Genomic DNA, 23,957 nt, shown 5'->3' on the forward strand with positions numbered 1-23,957 from the left:
CATGAAGGCAAAGGAAATGTGACCCTCACCAAGTGTCCCATCTAGTTGAAGACGGGTTCGAGGTGGATGGTTAGAATAAGCATCGTAAGTATGTACACATCGGCTCTGCCAAGGACTGAATGTGTGTGTCTCTCCAAAATTCACATGTTGGAGCCCTGGTCCCCAATGTGATCTCGGGGCCTCTAGGAGGTGGGGTCTCTGGGAAGTAATTAGTACAAGAGGGTGGAGCCCCATGAATGGGATTGGGGCCCTGATATGAAGAGACACAACACAGATGGTCTCTCTCGCCACCAAATGAGGACGCAGCAAGAAAGCGGTCTGCACACCTGGAAGAGAGCCCACCCCAAGACCCAGAACCACCAGCACCTTGATCTTGGTCGTCTCTCTCCAGAACTGTGAGAAATAAATGTCCATCGTTGCAGCCTCCCCACGGTGGTATTCTGTGTTAACAGCCTGAACAGACCAAGCGTCCGTGCTGGGGTTTTGAAAATGTGAATTCTCACGTTACTTTTCCCTTCCTTTCTGTATTGCTTAGAGGATAGTATCTTCAAATCACAGAACCTGAAGCACATTTTGAAAAACTTAGCTTTCACCTTGGAAAAGAATGAATTTTGGAATAGTCTACCAAATGTCTCCCATCTATAAATTATGTTAACTCCAATGTGAGAGGAAGACTATAGTTATTTATGGATTTTTTTGTAAAAGGTTACAAACAGGTAAGGGTATGTAAGTACCCCTTTGTCGCAAACTGCCACAATTGTTTCAAGCTCCTAAGAAACAACCATGATTGACCACTCTTTTCCATCTTGGGGTGCCCAGGGCTGTCTGGTTGTAGCACTGAAAGTCCTGTGCCCCAGGAGACCCCTCCATCCCAGGCAAAACGGGATGGCTGGTCACCTAGTGGCTCCAGCCTTCCAGGATGTGAATGGCAACATTCTTACCACAAACTGTCCAGTCCCTATGTGAATACAGGCCAGCTGGGTTATGCTGTCTGCCCTGCTTTCTAGTTCTATGCTGACAATATCGAGTTCTGGCTCAGGCAAGGAATTCAAGAACTGGACCTTTGCCCATATATCGTCCCCAGTGATTCTGTACCACCATGAAAAACATGCGTGTGAACACGTTATATGCTTTAATGAGAGTTTACATAGCAAACACAAAAACATCTACTGGAAAACATTCGTTCTCTTTAGGAGCAACGTGGGGTTTTTTCCTTAGATTTTTATTTTTACACATTCTTGTGACATTTCCCTTTGCAGGGAACAGGAGGTAAGCAAGATCAGCTTTTTAGATGATGCCATTCTAAATATACATTGTAAATAAACAATATCAAACAACCAGTGGGAAGGGAAAAACATTCCATTAATACTGTTTTACCTAAACACAATAAACAGGAAAAGACTGTGTCTTCGCCCCATCCAACCACGCCATTGATATCTCTCGTCTCCAGAGTGACTGGTTTTATAGGCCACGAAGCTGTTGAGGGCACCCCCTGCTCCACAGACGTAACCAATGACAGCTCAAGATTCCATATTGGTAAGTACCCTGGGCAGGATACTTCTCGAAGATATTCATTCCAACATGGAGATAAGAATTAAGATCTGAGATATTTATTTTTCCAAATACAAGTGGGTCACAATATGAGCAACCGGTCCGTGTTAGCACCCATTTACAAGGTCATGAGCTATGACAGTGACATCAAACTAAGCCACTTAGACTCACATAATAGAGTCCCCATTATCAGTCCTGCCATCAAACCTGTAAGCTGTCATCCTGACCAAATTCTCATGGAGAAATCACTTATACAAATACCACTACCAATTACAGCTTACAGGAAATCAGCCCATCTTTGTATTAGAAACGAGAAGTTTTTGCAAAGCCGTCCCCTCCTTACCAGCTTGTGACAATCACTAATTCACCTGGCAGATAACAAGTTTAAACTTGCAGCTCAAATCAACTTGCTTTCTGTTCCCTGATGTACGGTGTTTTTCAAATAGATCAACCTGAAAGCTGGGGAGCATTTCTCCTCCACTTGCCTGTCGATGAAGGAAATGCATTCGCCCTAAACTGCCAGCTGCAGCCATTTCTGGGAGCTGAGGAGACAGACGTGTGTCCCGGGAGTCTGAGGGCCATCCCCTGAAACTCAGAGGGAAGACCCTCAAATGCCAAACTCCCGAACCACGTCATAACCCACCTGAGGGTGACCTTGCCTGGATCATTTTCCCCAGTGCACGACAGGCCATTCTATGGTACTGTATATTAGAGAAAGCAGGTTAGGCAACGTTATGTGAGAGAAACTCGTTTGGATTCAAATAATGCTGTGCTGCTAGAGATACTAGTTCTAATATGATGCTACACCTTGAAAGATGGAAGCTTGGAAAACAATACCCTGCGTAAAATAAAATGGATCCAATGGAGCACACTCATTGCAGTATCTTCCACTCGGTGGTGCAAATCTGCCGGAGCCCATTCTGTGGCCCCCCTCCGGTGTGCTTCCCTGCTGGGCGATGGGACAGGCACCCAGTTCCTTCCCCCAAACAGCTTATGCTAGTTAACGCATTACTCATTTCCCCTGACAACACACCCCACCGGTAGTGATTTCTGTTGAAGGTGCAACACCTTTTGTGAGGTTGGGTGTCCTTTTTCGTCTCTGACTCCTTGAGCTCCGAAAGGCCTCCACCGGCAGTGGGTTGAGAAGGGCTCGTTTGGGAAGCACAGGCCCCCTCAGGCATCAGATTTGACGGCGCACGGCCCCCCTGCCGGTCCTGCTCCAGTCGCGGCGTCCGCATCCTTCTTCACTGTCTCCAGGGTCTACCTCCCACCAGTGAAATGAAACGTTTAGGTGCTAAGGGCTAAAGTGCAGACAGTTCAAGTACGTTCTGCCGAGAGCTGGCTACTCCAGAAGTTAGGTCATAACCGAAAAGAATATTTAGACTGTGCTCTATTAGTGATCTAGTGCCACAGAAAAGACACGGTGCTGTAAGCGAATCCTGGTCATCATTTCCCCTACACACGGGTCTGGGCAGGATCCTCAGCACACATAGCAAGTGTTGATTTGAAATTTCGCACTACGCTGGAGCTGTCCTCTCCATAAATAAAATGCTGTGTTGTTGTTTTTTAAGTTCTGCACATAGAAAGCAGTTCAAGTCTTCGAATGAATTTAACTCTATGACAAACAACTTTTTCCTAAAGATAAAATAATTTAGATTTTTTTTTATTTTATTTTTTTTACTGTAAGCAAGCTGCTTATTTCCTATGATTTCTTTTTGCGAAGACTTTGGAAAGAGAAAACTGTATTGGCTTTTTTTCCTTAAAAGGTTAGTTTCCTATTTCTTATTAGCACATGCAAAGTACTCTTAAATATATGAATCTGTTACCATGTGGGCATCTTACCTAAAGGTAGTTAATTATAGTTTCAAGCAGATGCCAGGCATTTCTGTGACCAGATGCAAACTGGTAAAAATTGTCTCTAGGAGAGAAAACTCCAGAAAAGGGAACTTTTAAGACGACAAAGAAGGATTTTTTTGTATAAATCCCAACTCAAAAATAAAGTTCCAACACCTTTTAAGGCATGAATTAATTTGAAACCTTTACAGATTATCAAGAAAACTGACGTTGCCTGGAGCACTCTTTGGAGAAAGTAAAAAAAGGGAGGTTTTCATAGAGTGGGCCTCCCCCCTAAAACTTACTACAGGCCTTTGTGTGGTGGTATATTATCAAATCAGATACCATTTAAAACCGATTGTTTGTGTCTCAAAACCAGTGTCCCTCGTCCTCTTCCTGATTGTCTAGATAGAGGACGGCGACTTTCTTTTCGTCGGAAACCACCGACCTCTGGTCTACCATCCTCTGTAGCTGTACCGTCTTATCAAACTCAGCTTGCTCCTTGCCCTGTAAGCTCACGCTGGCTGCCCGGTCATTCCTACTGCCAGGGTCTCTCCAGGTCCCACTGTCAGACACGCTACGAGCTTCTGCTTCCGTCCCTGTGGGGAAGAGGAAGGTGGCCTCTCCGGTCCAGGTGGGGGCCACCTCTACGTTACTCACGTCCATCTGAAAGGTAAATGAAGTGTCTTTGGGCCCCAGTGCAACATGCCTTAGTGTTGTGCTGTCGTCTGCTGACTCGCTAAGCTCAGGGGAATCTACCGAACCAGCAAGGGCAAATGTTTTGGAAATGGGCCCATGGAAGACGATGTGTTCAGAGGTTTGGGTTTCCCCAGGACCTAGCTGAATATGCCTAAAGGATCTGCTTGTGCCCAGTGTGGCTTCTGCCCCTGGCGAGTCTCCCCCACTTGCCTCCTGGGGAGATGCAGAAATGGCCGCTTGGAAGGTGCTCTCATCAGTCGTTAGGACTTTCCTACCCCAGGTGTAACTACGAGTGCCCTGGGTCACGTCTGCTGAGCCCACTCCATGGGCCCTGCTTTCAGAGTCGCCAAATTCCCTGGGTCGGGGACCTGTCTGCTCCATGGTCTGAAGCCTCTGAGGCCCAATTGTCACGTGCCTGATGGGTGTGCCATTCTCTGCCCTCTCTTTGGGGTGCACAAAAGCTCCTCTGACCCCCGACTCCACTGTGTCTGAAAGGGGGGCTGTGAACTGGATTTGCGCACTGAACCCCTCTCTGGGACCTAACTGGAGGTGCTTTACAGAAGTCTGGGTACCCACTGACTCTTCTGTTTGAAAAGAATCACCAACCTTCCCTGCCCCGGAAATGGAGCTCTGAAAAATCATTTCCCTTGTTGCATGAAATTGTTTGGAGCCAAACACGCTGTGGCCCCCCAGCCTGTCAGTATCGGTGGAGAGCTCTGCTGGGCCAGGCTCTGCCATGCCCCCCACCTCCCGACAGGCAGGGACAGGGCCTTCAAAGAAGATTTCTTTGGACACTTGACTTTGATCAGGACCCAACGTAGAGTGCCTCACAGACCAGCTGGCTCCCACCGAGCTCACTGCCTGACTCGGGGCACCTTCCCCACTTACCTCCACCACTTCTGCAGTGGGTCCTTCACGTGTGACTCGCTCAGTCCTCCAAATTCCAGGGGTGTCTATTTTAATGTGTCTTACAGACTGGCTTACGTCCTCTAGCACGTGGGACTGGGCAAAGCCCGTTGGGCTGGTGACCTCCACAGTGGCTGACACCGGACCCTGGGAAGTGACCCTGTGTGTGCTGTGAGAGGCCCAGGCAGCGTCATCATCCTCAGCACAGGGTCTGTACAGTTCTTGGGTGGCCCAGCGCTTAAAGCCAAAGCCGGCCACTGGGGCTGGCCCTGAAGCTTCCCTGTCTGGGCTCCCAGGCGCTGGGCTGTACCGCCGGGCCACAGCATCTCGCACCACCGACTCCACCGCTTTCTCTATTTCACCGGCTTCACCTTTGCTCAGCAACTCCAGATCTAACTGGTCTGCATCCACAGTTTCCGAGAGGTTGACTTCAGCAACCAAGGTCATGGAGCCATCGCCCGAAGTCGGGATTTTCTTCACATCCACGGAAACGTTCCCTGAGCCGCTCTGACCCTCTTTGGTGAGGGCAGACAGCTCCTCCTTCAAGCGCTCTGGGAGGCTGTCCTCCAGCTGTCCGATAACCTCCACCATCTGGTGTCGGGGCTCCTTGGAGTCTCTCCTCACGGAGGTGTGGAATTCGTGGGGTATTTTAATTTCCTTTTCAATGACTGTGGCTTCTGCATGAAATTCGCCACTTCTAGATTGTTCTTTCCAGTGAGGAGAACCCACATCGCCCTCCAGCGAGGGTTCTGGAACGTCCAGCGGCTTCACAACCTTCTCTCCCAATGCATCGCCCACCCTTATTCTTCTCCGTGACCCCGGCACAATTTCGTCTTGCCAAGAGTATCTGATGGTGGATTCTTCTTCGATGTGGACCTGCCCGTACACTGAACCTTCATCCCTGTCGTGTCCGATGTCATGCTCGGGGCATTCATCTGGCGTTGACACAAAATAACTCTGCTCTCCCTCCGAGTCACCTGCCTCCGTCACTTCTTCAACGTGACTTACGTTCTCTTGGGGCAGCTCCGTCTCCTTTCGTTGATGAACTGAGAACGTGACCTCTCTCTCTCCATACCCTGCCTCCTCAGCCAGCCCCTGGGAGCCCGGAGACATGTCGTCCACCTCCTGCACGTGGAATGGGGTAGAAAACTCACCGGCCTTCTCGCCACCCACGTAGCTCAGGGGCTCTTCGATGATCTCCACGTTGACCACCTTTGCTGTCCCCTGTCTTCCTTTCAGACCGAGACTGATTATGTCTCCTATCGCCTGCTCGGTGGATTTCCCTTTCAGCCCCACCTTCTCCCGTACATTCATGCTCAAAAGGTAGTCCTGGCCAGCTTCCTCTGAAACATCGACTACCTCGGTCAGTTTCGACTCCACGACGATCTCAGTCTTTGTTTTCTTGTCCCCAGGAAGCTCCTTCCTGCCCACATAAGTGACTCTCGTGTCTGGAAAAGAATCAGCAGGTGCTTCTGTAGTGGGAGACGGGGAAAGCTGCTTCAGGATACCAGACACAATGTCTTCTGCTATGGCTTCAGTCATGGAATCACCTTTCAGAGAGCCTGTGGCGTCCCTGGCATCCCACCTGAGCCTTGCCTCTCTCCTTTCCACCCTTTTGGCTGGACCACTACCTGCATCCTTCTTTAAGGGCGTCTGGAAACCTTTGGGGGCCCCCTCTGGTGTGCTGTCCTGGGATAGGTCCAGACGGATCGGTACCTCTCTTTCTCTCACGCTTTTCTCCTTCGATGGCCCCTTCTCCTCCACCTTTTCCCTCATTTGCTGGCTCTCTCTCTTTCTCGCTTCTTTATCTAACTTGGTTAGTTCTTCCCACCTTAAGTTTCTCTCCTCTGAAGCCTTCTCCTTAGAATCAAACATTTTCTCTTCTCGCTTTGCTTGGACAGTGCCCGCTCTGTTTCTCTCCTGCTCTCTCGTGGCTTTAGCTTCTGTTTTCTTTCCCAAAATGACAGTCCTCTCATTTGACCAAGGGCTTTCGGAAGCACTGGCCACCACATTGCCCTGGCGTTCTCGGTAGGACTCCTGGGTGAAGGAGGACTCTTTGGTGACACGAGCGGGGGCGTCCCTGGTACCTTCAGTTCTTGGTCCACTGGGGAATGTTTTCAGTTGCACTTCAGTATTTCTTAAAAGCCCATGGCTGGGAGAGAAAGTTCTGAAGTTGGCTGGACTTCTGCTGGTAGTTTTTTCGTAAGCGTGTTCCCTCCGGGTGGTGGTAAAGGAAGGATATCCGGAGCCCAGGAAGCTTCTCCTGGCAACGTTTCTAGTGTGTGACGCACGGTCTGCCCACAGGTTAGAAGGCAGCGCTGAGCTGTGCTGGAATCTTCCCGAAGGTGGTTTCTGCCTCAGAAACCGATTTCTTTCATTTTCCCTCTGTAATACCGAGTTGGTATAGTGATAGGACGTGTTTCTGAATTCTGTAGAAATTGAGCAGTTCATTAAAATGACAGTCATCATTACCTTTTTTTTTTTCAACTTAAAAAGCATCACAGTAGGTCAAATCCCATCCCATCATAATAAATACATATTGTTACCACAGAATGGTCATTATAAATATTTTCAATCCCCAGAATAATTTTTTGGTAGTTTTAAAAATCCTGTTACAAAATATAGCCCTACAAATGCTTCAGCTCAATGTTTTCTCTAGTTACTAATGTTAAAATACTCATCCCTGTTAATAAATATGTCAAACGTGTGACTGTAAACCAAGACATGTGCACCAGAGAGGTCACAGGTGCTCGTTTTTGTGGCCCAAATGTCAAAGTATTATGATAATTTGGAATCATTCATTTCTACATTGTTGGGATAAGTTTATTTTATTTATTCCAGCAGAGAAGAGCTTCATCATTACAAAGTACCTAATTCATAAACATTAAGTGGAATTACCTCTCCACCATTTAATATGCTCTTATTTTTCATTGATTTCCATGTTGGGCCAACAAGTATTGAAGAATTTAACTTTTTTTTTTGTTTTTTGAAGCGTCCTGATTTCTTCTATTTTTACACATTTCTCATTTGACAAGGTGCCAGCGCAGGAAGCTGACCAGTCACTGACACTAGGAGCTGATGTAATGTCATGACCCTGGGGGTTGGGAGGTAGTCCCTAGGACCCCCACCTCGCTCTGGACCATCCACAGAGTGCTATCCATAGGGGTGTCCAAATTCTACCAGGTTCCTGCTCTTAGGAATGGCAGCCGGTGGTTAGAATGTGGCCGGGCGCACCATCCGCCCCGAGCCTGCCCCCTTACCCCCTCACCTGGTCTCCCTCATGGCGGCCAAGGCCAGGGGCTTCTTTGGAACAGCTCCCAGGGCATGGGAGAGAGACCAGGCCAGGAGATTTGTCTACAGAGATTGTTCTTTTGGGGTCGATATACTGATTCTAAACTGAGAAGTCCCAGAAGATAAACCCCCAGGAACCAGTGCAGGAATGACCTGCATTTTCATTAAGGTTCAAGGAGAAATATGGAAGATCACAGGTTGATTTCGAGCCTATGATCATGTGGCCAAGTGGCCAAATTATAATATTTCATGCAAATTACAGAAGCAACAAGTGCATTAATAAGCACTGATAAATTCACTATCTAGGAGTACATCTGTACACTTATTCGTGAAGTTGATCGAACAGGACACAGAACTATCTGGAAGTTCAAAGCCTAATCAAAGAGTTCACAAATGGTATTTATTCTAATACTTCCTTTTGGCATAATACATAATTGCTAAAATAAATTTAGTTTACAAACACTGTTTCTATATCCTTTAAGAAGCTTGAAAAATAATGAATGAATGAAACAAGTTAACAGAGATGCCCAATCGCCCTTTTCCTGAGCTCTTCGTAGCCTCCCAAATTCACAGCTAGTAAAAGATGAGCGAGCCCTCGACCAGGACACTGTTGGTCCTCCTTTCATTTTGGTCGTGGCCCTTGTTTTCTCTCTCCCTTCTTTCTGTGACGCATTTCCAGACTTATATATCCACACATTAAAAAAAAAAACAAAAAAAACGAGATGACTAAGTAAATCTTGAAATCTGGTGCATAAATAATTCTTATTTTATAGATGTTGCAATGTGAATGGATGCCAGGCAGACTGACGAATGGCCACTTCAGTGGACATCTTTGCTTTTTCCAAATTTACTCTCAAAATCAGAAAGCAAACTTGCTGGGCATTGCCCAAGACCAAATCCCTTCCGGTCACAGAAGATTAGAACCCAAAATTATTATTCTGAACCCAGTGACCTGTCAACTCTGTGAAGTGCCTAATAGGGACATTGTTTTTGAAAACTAGCTTTTCTTATATTTACCTTGTGGCAGGTTTTCAATGCGCTCAGTTAAGATCAAAATCTCTGGATTACTTTCTCCTTCCAGTAAGGCTCTGTAGAAATTTAAAAACACACACACACACACACACGCATTAAGCACTAAAAGAGCAAGAAGTGCCCCTATGAGCTGTGGTCTGGAGTATTCGCTTTATGAGTACAGTGTCACCGTGTCATCTGTTTTAGGACTCGTGTCTGAGGAGGGACCACTGGGAAGCAAGCCGGCCTCACCGAACCCAGCTAGACAGAGCATCCATCGAACAGAATGAACAAAACAAGAGTCCAGAGCTTCAGAACTACTGCAGAGCCAAGCCCTTCTAGAAATCCCTTCCAAACCCAGGGCCAGGAAAGGAGGAGGCAGAGAGATGTGGGCCGTGGAGGGCAGGTCAGGGGTCTGGCTTCTCTGGGAAGCGAGAAGGGGCCCATGTACATGTCACCCCGGGCTAGAGGACCCCAGAACAATGACAACCCCACGGGGGTCTTTCTGGAGTCACAGGTCAGAGGCTGACTAGGAGCAGATGAAGGACCGACATTTGTGTGTAAAGAAGGCAGCCACTGCGTCTGTGGTTTTCAAACCGGGTTCCCTGGGCATATTCTGGAGATTTTTTTTAAAAAGGGGAGAGATGGGAGGGGGGCAGCAGAAAAGAGGAAATGAAGAGATGCAGACCATCCCCACCCCCAGGGGCCACATTTCACCCAGAAGAGTATCCGTTATCTCCTCTAACAAATTTCTTTGGCCACGTCCAGCTCCAAGAGACTTAAAGTGTAGTGTCCACACTGAGCTGTGGTTCCCATCTACCACCCAGAGCCCGGAGGAGAGTGGACACGTCAGGCTTTGGGCCGGCGGACCGGGCACCCTGGGGCTGGCTTAGCACTGGGATGGCCCTGGCTCAGAGACCCCCAGGACGCTGGCTGCTGCGGACACAACAGTTGTTGGGTTGCTAGGGCAACATGAGTCATTAACTTCGCTTCCAAGAATTGCACTGTATATGGCAAAGGGCACCCCGTAGCAGGGCCCACTTGGAAATGCTGAAATTACCACTGAGAGCTGGGCACGAAAACAGAGGAGGGGTGCCAGAGCGGGCAGGCACTCCGTGGTTCAGGCCAGTGGGCACCAGGTTTCATTTCCACTGATTCCAATGTGCTGATTCCCACAGGTGGCGTGAACCCCGTGGGAGGGGGAAGAAAGCATGGGAGGCCCCCATCCGAGGAAAACGGCAGAGACAATGGTGAGGGATTCCTCTCAAGGTGAGTGCAGATGGGACCATGGAAGCAGTGACGGACATGCACACGTGTGTCAATGCCGGGAGACGGAGGGCCGTGCCCGGAGCCCCAGCCCTTCCATGCAGGGCGAAAGCCAGGAAACAGAACACCAAGCCACAAACTCCACACCCTCATGACCATGCATTCTGGGTTCCAGGAACACAAATAGCTTCCGCCATCGCCGAGAAAATTCCGAGCTCTGTATATAATAAGAGGCACGTTCTGGGTAAAAGATGCAGAGGGTGGGCACCCCAGGATGACAGCCACAGAAGAGGCAGCGTCCTACAGCTAAGGGGCCTGGGGGGGGGGAGGGGGGCCTGATGAGAAGGTCACGCTCTATTTCAGACCTTTCCTTGGCCGGCTCAGCAGGAAGCCTTGGGTACCACAGGGCTTGTTGCTGGAACTGCCCAAGTCAGGATAGAAGTGCTTGACGAGTCCAGGCCTGCAGACAAACCAATGGCAGCTGTGGGGGGGCGGGGGGGGGCGGGGGAGGGGTCAGGACAAAGAAGATCTCCTTAGAGAAAACAAATCCTCCCTCACCCCTCAGTGGGGAATGGTTTTGTTCCTTTTTCCAGGAAAATCCAAACTGTCACCAAACTTCTCCTGAGTTTGGGGCCCCGAGAGTAGGGTGCTGGGGTACACCAGAGGGGTACCAGCTCCCCACGGGGCTTGAGTGGTCGGGTGCAGCACAAACACCTCCAGTAGCCAGGTGGGCACCAAGCATTTCCACCCCTCCTTTCTGATCCCCACAACGTCCTCCCCCCAAACCCATGCACAGGGGCAGTGTGTGGGGTGGGGGGAAACTGCAGTGCAATAGGGGGGAGTGAGATGGCACCCAGGCAGCTTGGATGCTCAGCCCTCCCCTTCAAGGCCGGAGACTTCGGTATTTCCTACAAATGGGAGACAGAACAAATCCTGCCGACGAAAGCATATTCGCGAAAGCATATTCCACACCTTTTGGTACTTTCCATCAAAAGGCCGTCCAGGGCTCTCCCACAGACGATGAAGCTCCTACAGGGGTAGGGCGTGGTTCACAGCTGTGTCTCATCGATGGCTGGCTCCTAGCAAGCTGGGGCAAGTGTCACCTTCTCCATCTGAGCGCCCACCCAGGCCCTCACAGGCACGGCCACTGGTCATTTAATTTGTGCCTTAATTAATATACACCCCGCATGACACACACTGAACCCTGCCCTCCACCACCACGAGACTAACGGCCCAGGTGAAAAAGAAACCGATGATGAGAGGCCAGAAATGTAGGATTTCCTCAAAACCTCTCAGAGGACCATTTTTAGGGACTTAGACTCGTACAACTTTAAAAAGTCGGCAGAGCGTTCTCTGGTTATTTTGAGAGTGGAGAACTGCCGCCAGGCCCTGGTGACTTGAGATGCCAACCCACTGACTCACAGCTATCAGTGAACATCCCACAGCTCCAAGGCCGCCAGCCTCATAAGCAGGAAAAGGAGCGGACACGTGCGGGGAAGCCAGGTCTCTGGCCTCACGAAGAAGTTGGGGCAGATCCAGAGAGCAGAAGTGAGCTACCATGTGGCCTCTGGCCAGGCGACGGGCCCTAACAGACCACCCGCCGTCCTAACCACCAGCAGCCGGGCTCTCCGGGATCAATTGTCCTAATGGCATTGCAGGGCATACCCAGTGTTATTTCACACTGTGGGTACCGTGCTGCCACACTGTACGCCCACGACAGGAAGAGTGAGAGGGGAGGGGCCCTCGGAGGATGTTTCCAGAACTGACACCAGTGGGATCCATGGATGGTTTCCATGGTGCTTCCTGGCTGAAGGCAGGTGGGAGCTGAGGGATGCAAAAGGGGAGGGAGATGGGGGGCGCCTCAGACCTGCCTCCCTGGCCTCCAGGCTTCAGAGAGACTGGGAGGACTGACTTGGGACTGGGCACAGGAGGGAGGGAGGAGAAAGGGTGGGATTCCATTCGCAAGAGGGACGTCACCATCCAAACCGGAAAGGCTCTGTCCCAACCACAGGTGATACGTGAAAGAGAATGATGAGGAGAAGGTGCCATGTCTTTTCTGGTCATTCCTGCTGAGCTCAGTATTAAATCACATATAAAGCCCATTCATCAAGTCTGTAGACTGACAAAAAAAAATCAAACGAATGACTCTCTGTGACTCAGTTTCCCCATTGTGAAATGAGGACACATGCACAGGTTTGTGGTGGTAATTAAGTAATTAGAAAGTTCTTACAACAACGGCTGTCACACAATAGGTGCTCAATGATGGTGAGTTTTCATCATCTTCCAGCTTCCAAGAAAGAGGGTGCTTTTCCACCTGTCCCGTTCCTATCTCCCCACTTTCCCCACCCCTTCCAAGGCCCAATTCAAATCCGCATCCCTTGAAAATCTCACATAATCACCTCGGCCTGAAGCTCTCTGTCCCTTCTCTGAACCATGTTTATCTGACCTTGTAATTCGGCAGTCAGCCATGTACAGTCTTTTCTTGGAACATGCGTTCTATTATTTTAACATCTTCTCCTGCCAGGCCACCCTTACTTCCCACCTCCCCCTCTCCTACGTGTCTGTTCACATCTCCACCATCCTTCAAGACCCAGGTCCATCTCACCGCACTTATGAAGCCTTCCCGGATTCTCATAATTCCCTTCCGATGTCTGGAAACCCTGCACTTGTGTGTCTTTGGGTCATTTCCTGTTTCCGGCGGTGCCGGAGGCTACTTAGGTCCACGCTGCCCACAGAATAGGCTCCTCGACAGCAAGCCCACACTGGCCGGACCTCTGTGGGTCCCTCAGCAGGCATTGCACCCCATAGGCCGAGTGTCTGCGGAGCAGCCTGGGAACATAGACCCCAGCTCACAAAACCACAACACTTCACAGGTGTGGTTCTTGCCCCTCCATCACCCGTGGCAGGCCCTCAGCACCAAGCCGCCCGGGGACACCCACACATGCTTGGCACTACCCCAGATGCCACACGAGCTCAGTCCTCAGGTCCTCTCCCAGGCTGTCTGTCCCTCTGCCCAGAAAGCCCTTCCCACACGCCCTCCTCCTGGCTCCCCTCCTGCAAGACCCAAGCACCACCTCTCCCAGGAATCCCACACTGCACACTTCCTCAGCCTCCAGGGTACCCAGTACGACACTAAGTCTGTCCATCCTTTGTCTCGTCCTCTAGGTGGCTGCAAGACGGGCTTGGTGCTTTCTGGATGCCCTAGGCTGCTCTACAAACAGGAGTGTGTACACAGATCACGTGAGATCTTGTTATGAGGCCGATTTTGGCCCGTAGGTCTGGGGTGGGCCTGAGATTCTGCATTTCCCACAAGCATGAGATGCCCCCTCTGCTGACACTGTCAGTCTTCTGGGCCCTGGACCAGTGCGTCTCTACCCTGGACACACCTGACAATCACCTGGGAGCTTTAAAACGACTACCCTGATGGGCCCACCCTGTGCCAACCTACCCAGAGTATCTAGGACTGGGTCCCGGGGCACGAAAAGAGCGAGCACAGCCCCCCTTCTCTGGCACTTTCTCTCCTCTCAGCACCCTGGGCCCCAGCCAGCCCCACCGCTACTGCCAGGGGTCACCTGCACTATGGGAGGAAAGGGCTCATTGTCACATGCACCTCCCACATGACGTGCCAGGGTCTTCCCAAGCGACCAAGGTTTGATGAAATCCTCAAGTCTCAGACTCCGAAGCTTGCTTTGCGTTCATTTTATTAGTTTCTTAAGTGATACACTTACGACCTGTAAGTCTATATTGATGAATTATGAATTTTACTATTTTATTTCGCTCCCACGTGTTTTCATCCCTGTGAAGGGTACCGGGAAGGGCCACCTGTTTGGGTTCGGAAGTGTCTATGGCACTCGAGAGCTGGCGTCAGCACAGGTAACAAATTCCAGTTGGACTGGAACACGCCTTCAGCTTTAAAGGGCCACAGCCCTTACATGTGACAGGTTTAGTGGGGATGAGGACCAACTGAGCAGTGCTGGGGGGATGGCCCCCGCAGGGGAAATTGAGGCAAATCGCGTGATGTCAGTCCAAGAGGGAGGGAATGTGAGCGGCAGTGTCACCCCACCCTCAGCCTCAGGAGAGGGCTGGCGAGGAGCTACGTAGCTGCACTGCATGGGCCCCTGGGCTGTGTCCCCACGGGGTTGACCCTCTGCTGCCCATAGTAAAGCAGGGTGTAAGGGGGAAGGTCAACTTCCCCAAAGACGGCAGGTCAAGGCACGTAAAGGTCCAGTGGGCACTTGTGACAGGGTTGGAAGCACAGAGGGCACTCATGCAAACATGAATCTCCTGTTCTCAGAATTGGGGCAGCCACGCAAAATACTGCAGAGTCACATAGAGATGACAAGGGTTTATCTGCCGGACACTCACTCATCAGTGACAAAATGCTAGGCTTCTGGCTTGGACAAGGACATAGGTTGTATTCCACAGCCAGTGTGTCTTCTAAATCCTGAGCAGGGGGCCGGTGGGGAGGCCTGCAGCCGTTCTAACCACTGAGGCTGGTGTGTGCCGCTGGCCAGGGCCGGGCGTGTACCAGGCTCCTGGACCAGGCCCTTCACTTTCACTGCGCAAACTCGGACTTCAGAAAGGCAGACCGTGCAAGCAATCACTTGCTTCCCTCAAAGGACTGGTGCCTCCTAATTTCCTAGGAGGTGGCCAAGTTGACCCCATATTGGGTTAGGGAAACGCCAGCAACAGACACAGGCAGTCCAGTCGGACCCTGCCGATAGTCCGGCTGCTGTCAGGAGCGAAAAAGGCTCCCAGATCGAGGCCCTCAGGAAAAGCTAAGCCAGTAGGGATGTGAGCACCTACTGAAAGGGTAAAGCAAGATGCCCAGCTGTGCCCTCCTACTTTTCACGACAGAGAACTGGGGACAGGACGAGGCGAGGAAGCAAAAGGGCTTCACGTCCCAGAGACAAAGCACAAAATCAAAGCACCCAATTCCAACCCAGAGAACTAATACAGAGAGGAAACAGGAAGATCCAACCGCTCGGTAGGGAAAGGACTCGCCTGGCATCATAACGGGAGCACAGAGGTGGGTTTTCTGTACCGGCCCAGCACCCGCTCTAGGGTGGTGCCAGGTCTAGAGTGGTATCTCCCAGTCTCAATCCATGTGACTCATGGGAGGCTGAGCCCTTCCAAGCCCTGGAGCACTTTGTCCCCTGGCCAGAGAGTTGGGCCCAGGAGCTCCGATGTGATGGTTGGAAAAGAGCCCCCTTCCCCAACGAGGGGAACAAGGCTGCGAGAACAAAAGCACCGGCCTGCCCCAGGGTGGGAGGGGACCAGCAAGACGAGACGGGAGGAAGCAGGGACAGAGGGCTGACAACTCACCCCAGCACCTGGCCCCATCGTGCCTGACCCCAAGGACTTCTTCAGCCATATGAGGAAGGGTGTCCGCCACGCACAGGTGAAAAAACTCCTGATTAAGGCTCCCTTCCCCCAAATAAAGCCTGGCTGTTTTTGAAGGTTTCCTTATTAGTCACATGTACATTATGTTATTGAGCATTTGTCTGCACGCCCTGTGGGTTTAATTTTGTCACCGTTCACCCCAGAAGATGTCCAGCGAGAATGCGGCAGGTGGACCTGGGAGAGGTCAGGCTGGCCAGAGACTCTTGTCTTCTCTCTAAGCCCTGACCACCATCCCCCCTGCAGGATGCAGCCACAGTACGGCTCCTTGAGGGGGACCCAGCAAAGCCCCCACTGTTTTGGCTGCAGGACCACCCCTCAATTCAGTTGGAGGCTTCTCCAAGGGCTGCCGTGCTCCTTAGCGGCCACAATGGGCCCAGGTAAGGGGCTGCCTGAGAGCCTGCTCCCTCTTCACTGATGGTAAGAAAGGGCCCCGATGGAAGGCGGGCTGTGGGGGGTCTTCCAGACAACAGAGAGCGAGGCTGGCCCAGGTCGCAGTGAGGACCACCAGGGTGCACCAGCCAGACACCTTGCCAAGCACAACAGAGCAACCCAGGCCCGTCTGTGATTCTCAGAGCAAAGTCATGAGCAGAAGGCTGCTCAGACCGCCTGCAGGGAGGGCTGAGCAAGGCCCGGCTCTGCCCCTCACCAGCGGGGTGGACCTTGGTTGGAAGATGGCATCTTTGATGGTGCCTTCCATTCATTTGCCAAGGCAGATTTCCCAAAGCTCGTTCACACTCACGATCGGTTCATGCTCACAATCCCAGGAATGAAGGGGGCACCGTGTCCACTTTACCCGGTTTAGGGGGTAAGGGTCCCTCAGCAGCCAGGACCCCTGGCTTCCAGGCCCCTCCCCCTCCCCTGCAAAAGGGGTGAGTGGGATTCACCACCGAGAGGGTGACTGTAGGCAGCGAACAGCCACAGACAACTTAGCAGTAGGTCTGGCAGGCAGTAAGGACTCTGCCATGCCAGCGACTGCTGTCATTCTCACACGTGAGGAGCTGGGTGTCTACAATTCTTCTCACTGTCCGTGTCTGAACTCTGGGCCTCTCTGTCCCAGTTGTCACGGAGTATGAAAGCCGCGGGAAATAAGGGGCACCACCCCAACCAAAGACCACTGCCCAGGCAGGGGCAGGTGAGGGGGCACCACTCTGGGGACGCGGGCTGTGCCCTCTGCCCCGCCCAGCACCCAGCCCCTTTGAGGGCTTTGTGACTTGTTCATCTGGGTTGCTCACCCCGAATTCAAATTGATAAACAAAGCCAGTTGCTCAGAGTCCCATGCCAATCTTTTGGCAGAAGTGTGTTTCTTGAAGGCCAAACCCTGGGATGGGCTCCGAGTCCTAGGATTTGAGGCGATAGGCAGCTGGACTTGGACATTCTGGGTTCGAATCCTGAACCTCCACTTTCTAGGCGACAGAGCTGGTTCCCTTCATGGGGGGAGGCCACTCTGTGATCTGCATGAGGCCCCCTCCCTCCCACCTCCCTCAGGGCCTAGACTCCTCGCCTGACCATGCCAAGGGCTGCTCTATTTGTCACCAAGCCGGGACAGCGATTTCACACTGCCGGCTGTCTAAAGGCAGGTGGCATCTTTACCTGTAGGTTGCCACCTCCAGGCTGAGGCCGGTCTTCACCTGCAGGAGTTCCTGGTAGTCCCGCAGCCGGTCAGCCATGGCCAAGGTGAGGGCCGCCTTCTCCTCCTCCAGGCAAGCGAGCACGTTCTGAAAAGAACAGAGGCTTTTGAGATCGGAAGATGTGGAGCTTTGCTGGGTCGAACTCAAGGTACCAACAGTTCAGGACACAAAAAGGGATGAAAAACCTCTAGGTTTATGAAAGATGAGGTCATCGCAAGGATAATTTTAAATACTGCATTTCTGCCATGTGCGTTTTTTTTTTGTGTGTGTGTGTGTGTGTGTGCATGTTTTTTTTATTGCACAGGGAAGATTTTAGTAGGACACTGGCTTCTCTGTTTATATTCTCTAACAATAATGAATGCTTAGGAGTTTATTAGAGCGTCTCAATCCAGATATCCGTCTGCTTAGGAAACTCAATACAACAAACTAGTCAACCAAAGTGCTCTTGAAAATAAACCAAAACCAGAAAGCAGGGGTTTTACAGTACTTAAAACAGAGGTCACTCTGATTTGAAAGAGAATTTCCCCCTCTACTCATAAATTCCCCCAATAAAAAGCAGGTAAGCTGATGATACACAGCTATTTGTTTCACATAGAAAAGCTACTTTTAAATCATCTGGGGAGAAAGCCTACATTAGTGAGACAGGAACATATTCTGGGCATAAACGTCAAACTTCAGACCCGCCTCTAGAAAAATGCCCTCCACAGACGAGTTACACAGCACACGATTGGGGAATTGGATTTAAAGTAAAATGATGAAGATACTATGACCCTCCTCAAAATGCACTATTTTAAATCGACAATATCTTTTAATTAACATAACTTTTAATTCATAAACACGATGGCTTTAGTCACACAGTTTTACCGTTTTGTGTAACGTTTTATAGTTAGTCTCAGGAATCATGAACTGAACAAATATGTAAACGTTGAAATAAGTCCACATATTTATAGCTTGCAATGGAAAAATCGCATTATTTCTGAATACAATTAACAGGCTACATTTTTAGACATTTATCTGTGTGGAATTCAAAAGTTGGAAGACAGTCAGGAGGGAGCATCTATCTTCATTCCTCATGGAATCCCCCCACCAAAGACCACAGTCAATGTCTTATCTGCGAAACCAAGCAACGATCTTAACTAATGATCTCACACTGGATTTGCCATTTCCAAAAATGCGTGGCTAAAACCAAAAACGGAAAGCACTGAGCTTTGAAAGTAAAGGAGTACATTTAAGAATCGCTAGCTAGTATCCCCGGGAGGATACATGTTAACAGCCCCCAAAGCTGGGCATTGTAAGCAGAGAAAGAGGGTCACGGCCAGTCTTGACTTAAGTGACAGAGTGGCCAGAATTTAGCCATGCCATTCACATACTCTACAGCTGATAGTAAACGATTGGGGTTAAAAATCTAATGTCCCCCCATTTTAGAGGGAGTACAGACTCAGCAATAAGAGAATATAAATCTATCACTCCTTCTCACTATAGGAAATTCAACCTAAATATTAAAACTTGAGAATTCATAGTAATTCATTCTTTACAAAGAAGTTCAATTATTGTTAAATTGCTAGGAAAAAAACACCAGATGCACTCAAGTCTCCAAACAAAAGTCTCCTAAGGTCAAGACCCCTCCGGCATGTGTAAAGGTCAGCTCTCCTCCCAGGGAGCACAGAGGGATCTGCACCCCACAAAACACAGAGAGGACACTGGAACTGTGTTCAAGTAAGTATTGTTCCGACCACATTTCCATGTGAGTCAACTCTGCCTAAACTGTCAAAGGGAAATGAGCTGACTTCTGGAAGCAGGCCCGGAAGACTGACTGGTTCCCGACACTCTGCAGAGAAACCGTAACTGATTCTGCTGGTTGCACAAAGCTTCGGACTTGCACTCTACTTTGCTGGAAGTTTGCAAACCGTAGGCCAGGCCAGAGGTGCCAGGGCTACCAGCGTGCTAACTCTAACTCAGGCAGATGCCGTTTCGCCTAATGTTATCAAAGCTGGGCAGGGAGGTCACCTTCCTTAGTTGTTATTTAGAGACCTGTGGGGCAGCATTGCCACGGATGATGAAACGTAGGTCTGCACCAGGGAAAGCACGCTGCTGGGAGTATCCAAAGAATTCACTGTCTTTTAAGCAAGCTTTGAGCAGCTCCTTGCTGAACAAGTCACCCAGACACCATAGGAAGAGCTTGCAAATGTCACTGTCACATCACTGGAATCTTCGGTGTCAGAGCTCCAGGAACCGGATAACCTCAAGTCTAAGTGTGATCACCTCATTTAGACACAAAAACTAAATGCATTAATAATAATGGCAGTGATTGGATGCTAAGTATGTAAGGCTCTAGTCCAGACAACACCCTGACCTCTAGCTTCACCGTTTTATTTTACAACACTAGCGATGGTGTCTCAGAGGCATCTCAAACTGGACTTTGATTTCCCACCCAAACTTGCTCTCCTGCACCAACCCCCTTCCACCGAGCGCGCTCCTGTCGACCAGTTGCTCAGGCCACACCTGGAGTCAACTTTGATGCCTCCTCTCTCCCTCCACATCCAATCCATCTGCAAACCCCATTGGCTCCGCTTCTGATTGGCTCAGCTGCAAAACCCATTGGTTCAGCTGCAAACCCCATTGGCTCAGCAACCCTCTGGGGCTGCCTCTGACCCTGCCTCCAGCACCTCCTGCCGTGACCATTGCAGTCCTCTCCTGAAGAGGTCGCCCTGCTCCCACTCTTGCCCCTCAGCCTGGGAGACAGGGCGTGTTACGTGTTACTCAGGATTTCAAGTGACCTAGACGACCTTTGAAATGCGGGAACTTGGATGTCAGTTCAGCAAACTTTTCTCTGGCAAACCTGAGGCGAGGGGCCTCAGAGAGAAGGCACATGGGCCATCTGGGAAGAACGACTTTTCCCAGGGATTCCTAGGGAGCATCTTGCCCCCTTGAGCTGCAGAGGGGGCCCAGAGACGGGGAAACCCTGGGCATTTTGGAGGGGTGGGGGGAGCCTCCTGCCTCCAGATGGGGGCTTCCCATTAAATCATATGGAAAAGTAAATGAAAGATTTAACACTAAAACTATTCTGACAGTCAGCTGGAAGGGTCTGAAAACATTTTAGGATTTCAGATTAACGGGCAAGCCCTTCTGCTGGGCTAGGCCTCAGGAAAAGCAAATATCATCATTCCATGAATGTAAAGTGAATGCTGGTTAACAGTCTATGTTTGGTGGAACAGATAGAAGAGAGGCAATGTGGCCCAGTGGTTAGTTGCTCAGCACTGGAACCCGAATTGAATCCTGGCTTAGTTACTTATTAACTAGGTGACCCCTGAGCCTCAGTTTCATCTGTAAAATGGGGCTAATATTAGAACCCACCTTATAAGATTGGTGAGAGAACTGAGGGTGAATACATGTGAAGGTCTTTACTCCTTGCTCTTTACGTCTAGGGAAAAGAAGCAAATTCCAACAAGATAGATATCAGTGGACAGGAAGTTGAGGGTGGGATTCTAGTTCCGGGTCAGGTGTGACCCCAGGGAAGTCACTTCCCTGGGTGGGTCCTGGGGTTCCTGTGTCAAAGAGGGGCTGGATGGTTATTTTAACTGCACTTCTCAAGTCCCCACCTCTCTTCTAATGGGAGGGAAGGGTTCTGCTTGCTAAAAAAGAACACTGAAACCAGAGCTTCAAGGTCCAAAATGAGCCAAGGGAGCTATGACAGCAAATGAACGGTGAGGATTTAGCCCACACATCACACCTCAAAGAAGCATTTTTCAAACCCTCTTACACAGCATCCCTGGCCACCAACATAGAAAATGGAAGTGCTCTGGAATCTAGAGTAAGTTCTGGAAATCAGCACACACATCAGCCAGTTGCTGGCTTTGCTCCACCTTCAACCCCGGAAGAATGCTTTTCAAAATTATGAGGCAGAGGCTGCACAAAACCCAAGACCTAAAAGACGAAATCCCAACGCTTTAGTACTATATTGCTTTGTACGATTTCCCATCTAGACTCCAGCTCTTTGAACACTGAAAACCCAGTGCAGTGCTGGGGACCCTGGGGTAGTCAATAGATATTTGCTGACTATGTATAAATACCTATCATCTCACCACAGTCCTCTGTTGCCACAACCCCCATGTTCTCCTTCCTTCTCATTTTTTTAAAGCACAAAATCACTCCGTCACAAATCTTTAACGCGAAGCTACAAACAGTTCTCTTAAAATACATCTAAATTTATGTGGATGTTATTTTAAACTGTCCTGAGAACTAATGATAGGATGATTTGGGAATATTTCCAATTCTGACCTGGACTGGGCAGGACCAGGGCCAGCCCTAGGACTGGACTGGATGTCCAGACAATAAATCAGGCACAAGTGTCACCCTATCGGTGTCAGAGGGTTGAGCTTTGCTTCTCTGAAATAGTAACTGTTTATATTTCTCTGCACTTGTAATAACATCCTGCCACAGGGACCCACGTTTCTACCACTTTTACACTGCCCAGAGATCTGACCTCAGCTTCTACTGTGAAAAAAAACATCTCCAATTAAGCTCTTTTCTGCATTCAAGTAGCTGCCCCGCCCAGAACAGGGCAGTGGCCCAGGGAGCCACAACCAGCTGTGTCCAGCTGGGAAATCATGCTGGCAAAATAAAATCCATTTTGGAAAACAATTCCGGTTTCCTCCAGGGGAGGGCCAGAGCCAACGGAGCTGCCATTCTGAATGGCTCTGGGTAAGACTTTAACATTGCCTAGAAACCTCCCAACACTGGGACCTATCTGAGAAGGAAACGAGCTGTCACTTCTGGAACACAGAAGGGCTTCTTGGTTGACTTTATGTGCACTAGGGTCTAAGAAGCACAGGAAATTGAAAGAGAACCTGGAGTAATTTGTCAGGACACACCCAGTCATTCAAGGTCTAAAGAAGTTGACAACCTAACAAGATGACAGGGGCAGGGCTTTCCCCCAGGACCTTGCACTTGGCACTGGCTCGCTCAGTCGATGGACCAACGGACCGAGCTCTTTTTCTATGGCTGGCGAGATGCTGGGACCCTGAGGTCCCGCCTCAAAACAAGGGGCTCCTTCAGCAACTAGGTCCCCAGCCGGTCCGGGCACCCTCGGGGCCGGCCACACCCATCTGCGACGCTAAGTGAAGGTGCTGCGGATCCGGGGATTCCCTCCGTTCCCCCACCACCTGCAGGGCGCTCGGGGCCGGGGCGCGGATCGTCCCTGCACACGGACCTGCCGCTCCTCGGCCTGCAGCTCATAGGCCTCGCGCTTCCGCAGCAGCTCATCCTCCAGCAGCACGCGCAGCTGCTCCAGCTCGAGCGCCTGGCGCTGCAGCGCCTCCGCCTCCTGCGCGCACAGCCGCGTCTCCTCCTCGGCCTGGAGCCGGCTCTCCTGGCCGTGCCGCAGGGCCGCCTCCAGCTCGCGCACCTCGTCCTCGTAGAGCTGCACGGAGTCCCGCCACGACTCGGCCACCAGCAAGGCGTAGCTGTCGTGCACCTCCCGCAGGCGCGGCGGGGGCGCGGCGGGGCCGGTGGTGCGGGCGCGGTAGTGCAGGGTCAAGCTGGCGGCGCGTGCGCGCAGCTCCCGCACTTCGCGCTCGTGGGTCGCGTCGAGGCCGCGGCGCTCGGCCTGCAGCCGGCCCAGCAGCGCCTCGAGGGCGGCGCGCGCGCCCAGCGCCTCCTGCAGCTCGCGGCGCTGCACCCCCAGCTCGGCGTCCAGGCGGCCGCGGGCGGCGCGCTCCTCCTCGCCCAGCAGCTGCAGCTCCCGCAGCTCCTGCCGCAGCGCGTCGCGCTCGCCCTCGGCCAGCGCCGTGGCCCAGCTCAGCTCGTCCAGCTGCTGCCGCAAGCCGCGCGCCTCCTCGGCCCAGCGGGCCTGGCCCTGGGCCCCCAGGCCCTCCTTCCTGCGCCGGCCGCGCAACTCCTCCTCCAGGAGCAGGTTTTCGCGCTCCAGTTCCCGCACCCGGCACACGTACTCCGAGAGCCGGGCATTGAGCTCCTGCAACTCGGCCTTTTCGGAGCTTGTGTGCAGCCGCCAGGACAGCATCGTGCTGAGTGTAAGGGACGCTGCCGCCCGGTCGGTCCCCTCCTTCCCTGGTCTTGTCCCCTCCGCCGCGCCCGCTCCGGCCCCGCCGCCGCCCGGGAGTCCCGCAGACTGCCACCCGAGGCGGCGAGCGGCTGCACTTAGCAAGGACCCGACGCGCGGGAGGGGCGCGGGCCACCGCCTCTAGCCAATCAGAGCGCGGCCCGGCACGGCCACTGCGGCCGCACAGCGTCCCCTGCCGGAGCGACTGCGTCGCCGCGCGACTGCCCAGCCCAGGGCCCTGGCGGCCGAGTCCTCGTCGCCGGCTGTTGAGTAACAGCGGGCAGTGGCTCTCCCGCTGTGCCGGCCGCGGA

The 23,957-nt window shown here is 51.4% G+C and overlaps 1 protein-coding gene across 2 annotated transcripts; it reads right to left on the minus strand.

Moving 5' to 3' along the window:
- Positions 1-1,115: 1,115 nt before the first annotated feature.
- Positions 1,116-23,743, minus strand: SYNM (synemin). Of its 2 annotated transcripts, XM_019726662.3 has the most exons (5): positions 22,798-23,738; positions 17,551-17,675; positions 9,298-9,368; positions 4,972-7,418; positions 1,116-4,050 (listed from the first exon to the last, which is right to left on the minus strand). In XM_019726662.3, exons 1-5 carry the CDS (start codon positions 23,605-23,607, stop codon positions 3,754-3,756), a joined length of 3,750 nt encoding a protein of 1,249 aa, XP_019582221.3. In that variant the 5' UTR covers positions 23,608-23,738; the 3' UTR covers positions 1,116-3,753. The 2 variants fall into 2 exon arrangements, with proteins under 2 accessions (XP_019582221.3, XP_074174016.2); XM_074317915.2 differs by having other exon boundaries at positions 1,116-7,418; positions 22,798-23,743.
- Between the last annotated feature and the right edge of the window lie 214 nt (positions 23,744-23,957).

Source organism: Rhinolophus sinicus, chromosome 13 (assembly GCF_057876585.1).
Source record: "Rhinolophus sinicus isolate RSI-liver-muscle chromosome 13, RSI-T2T, whole genome shotgun sequence".
In the NCBI taxonomy this organism is placed as follows: Eukaryota; Metazoa; Chordata; class Mammalia; order Chiroptera; family Rhinolophidae; genus Rhinolophus; species Rhinolophus sinicus.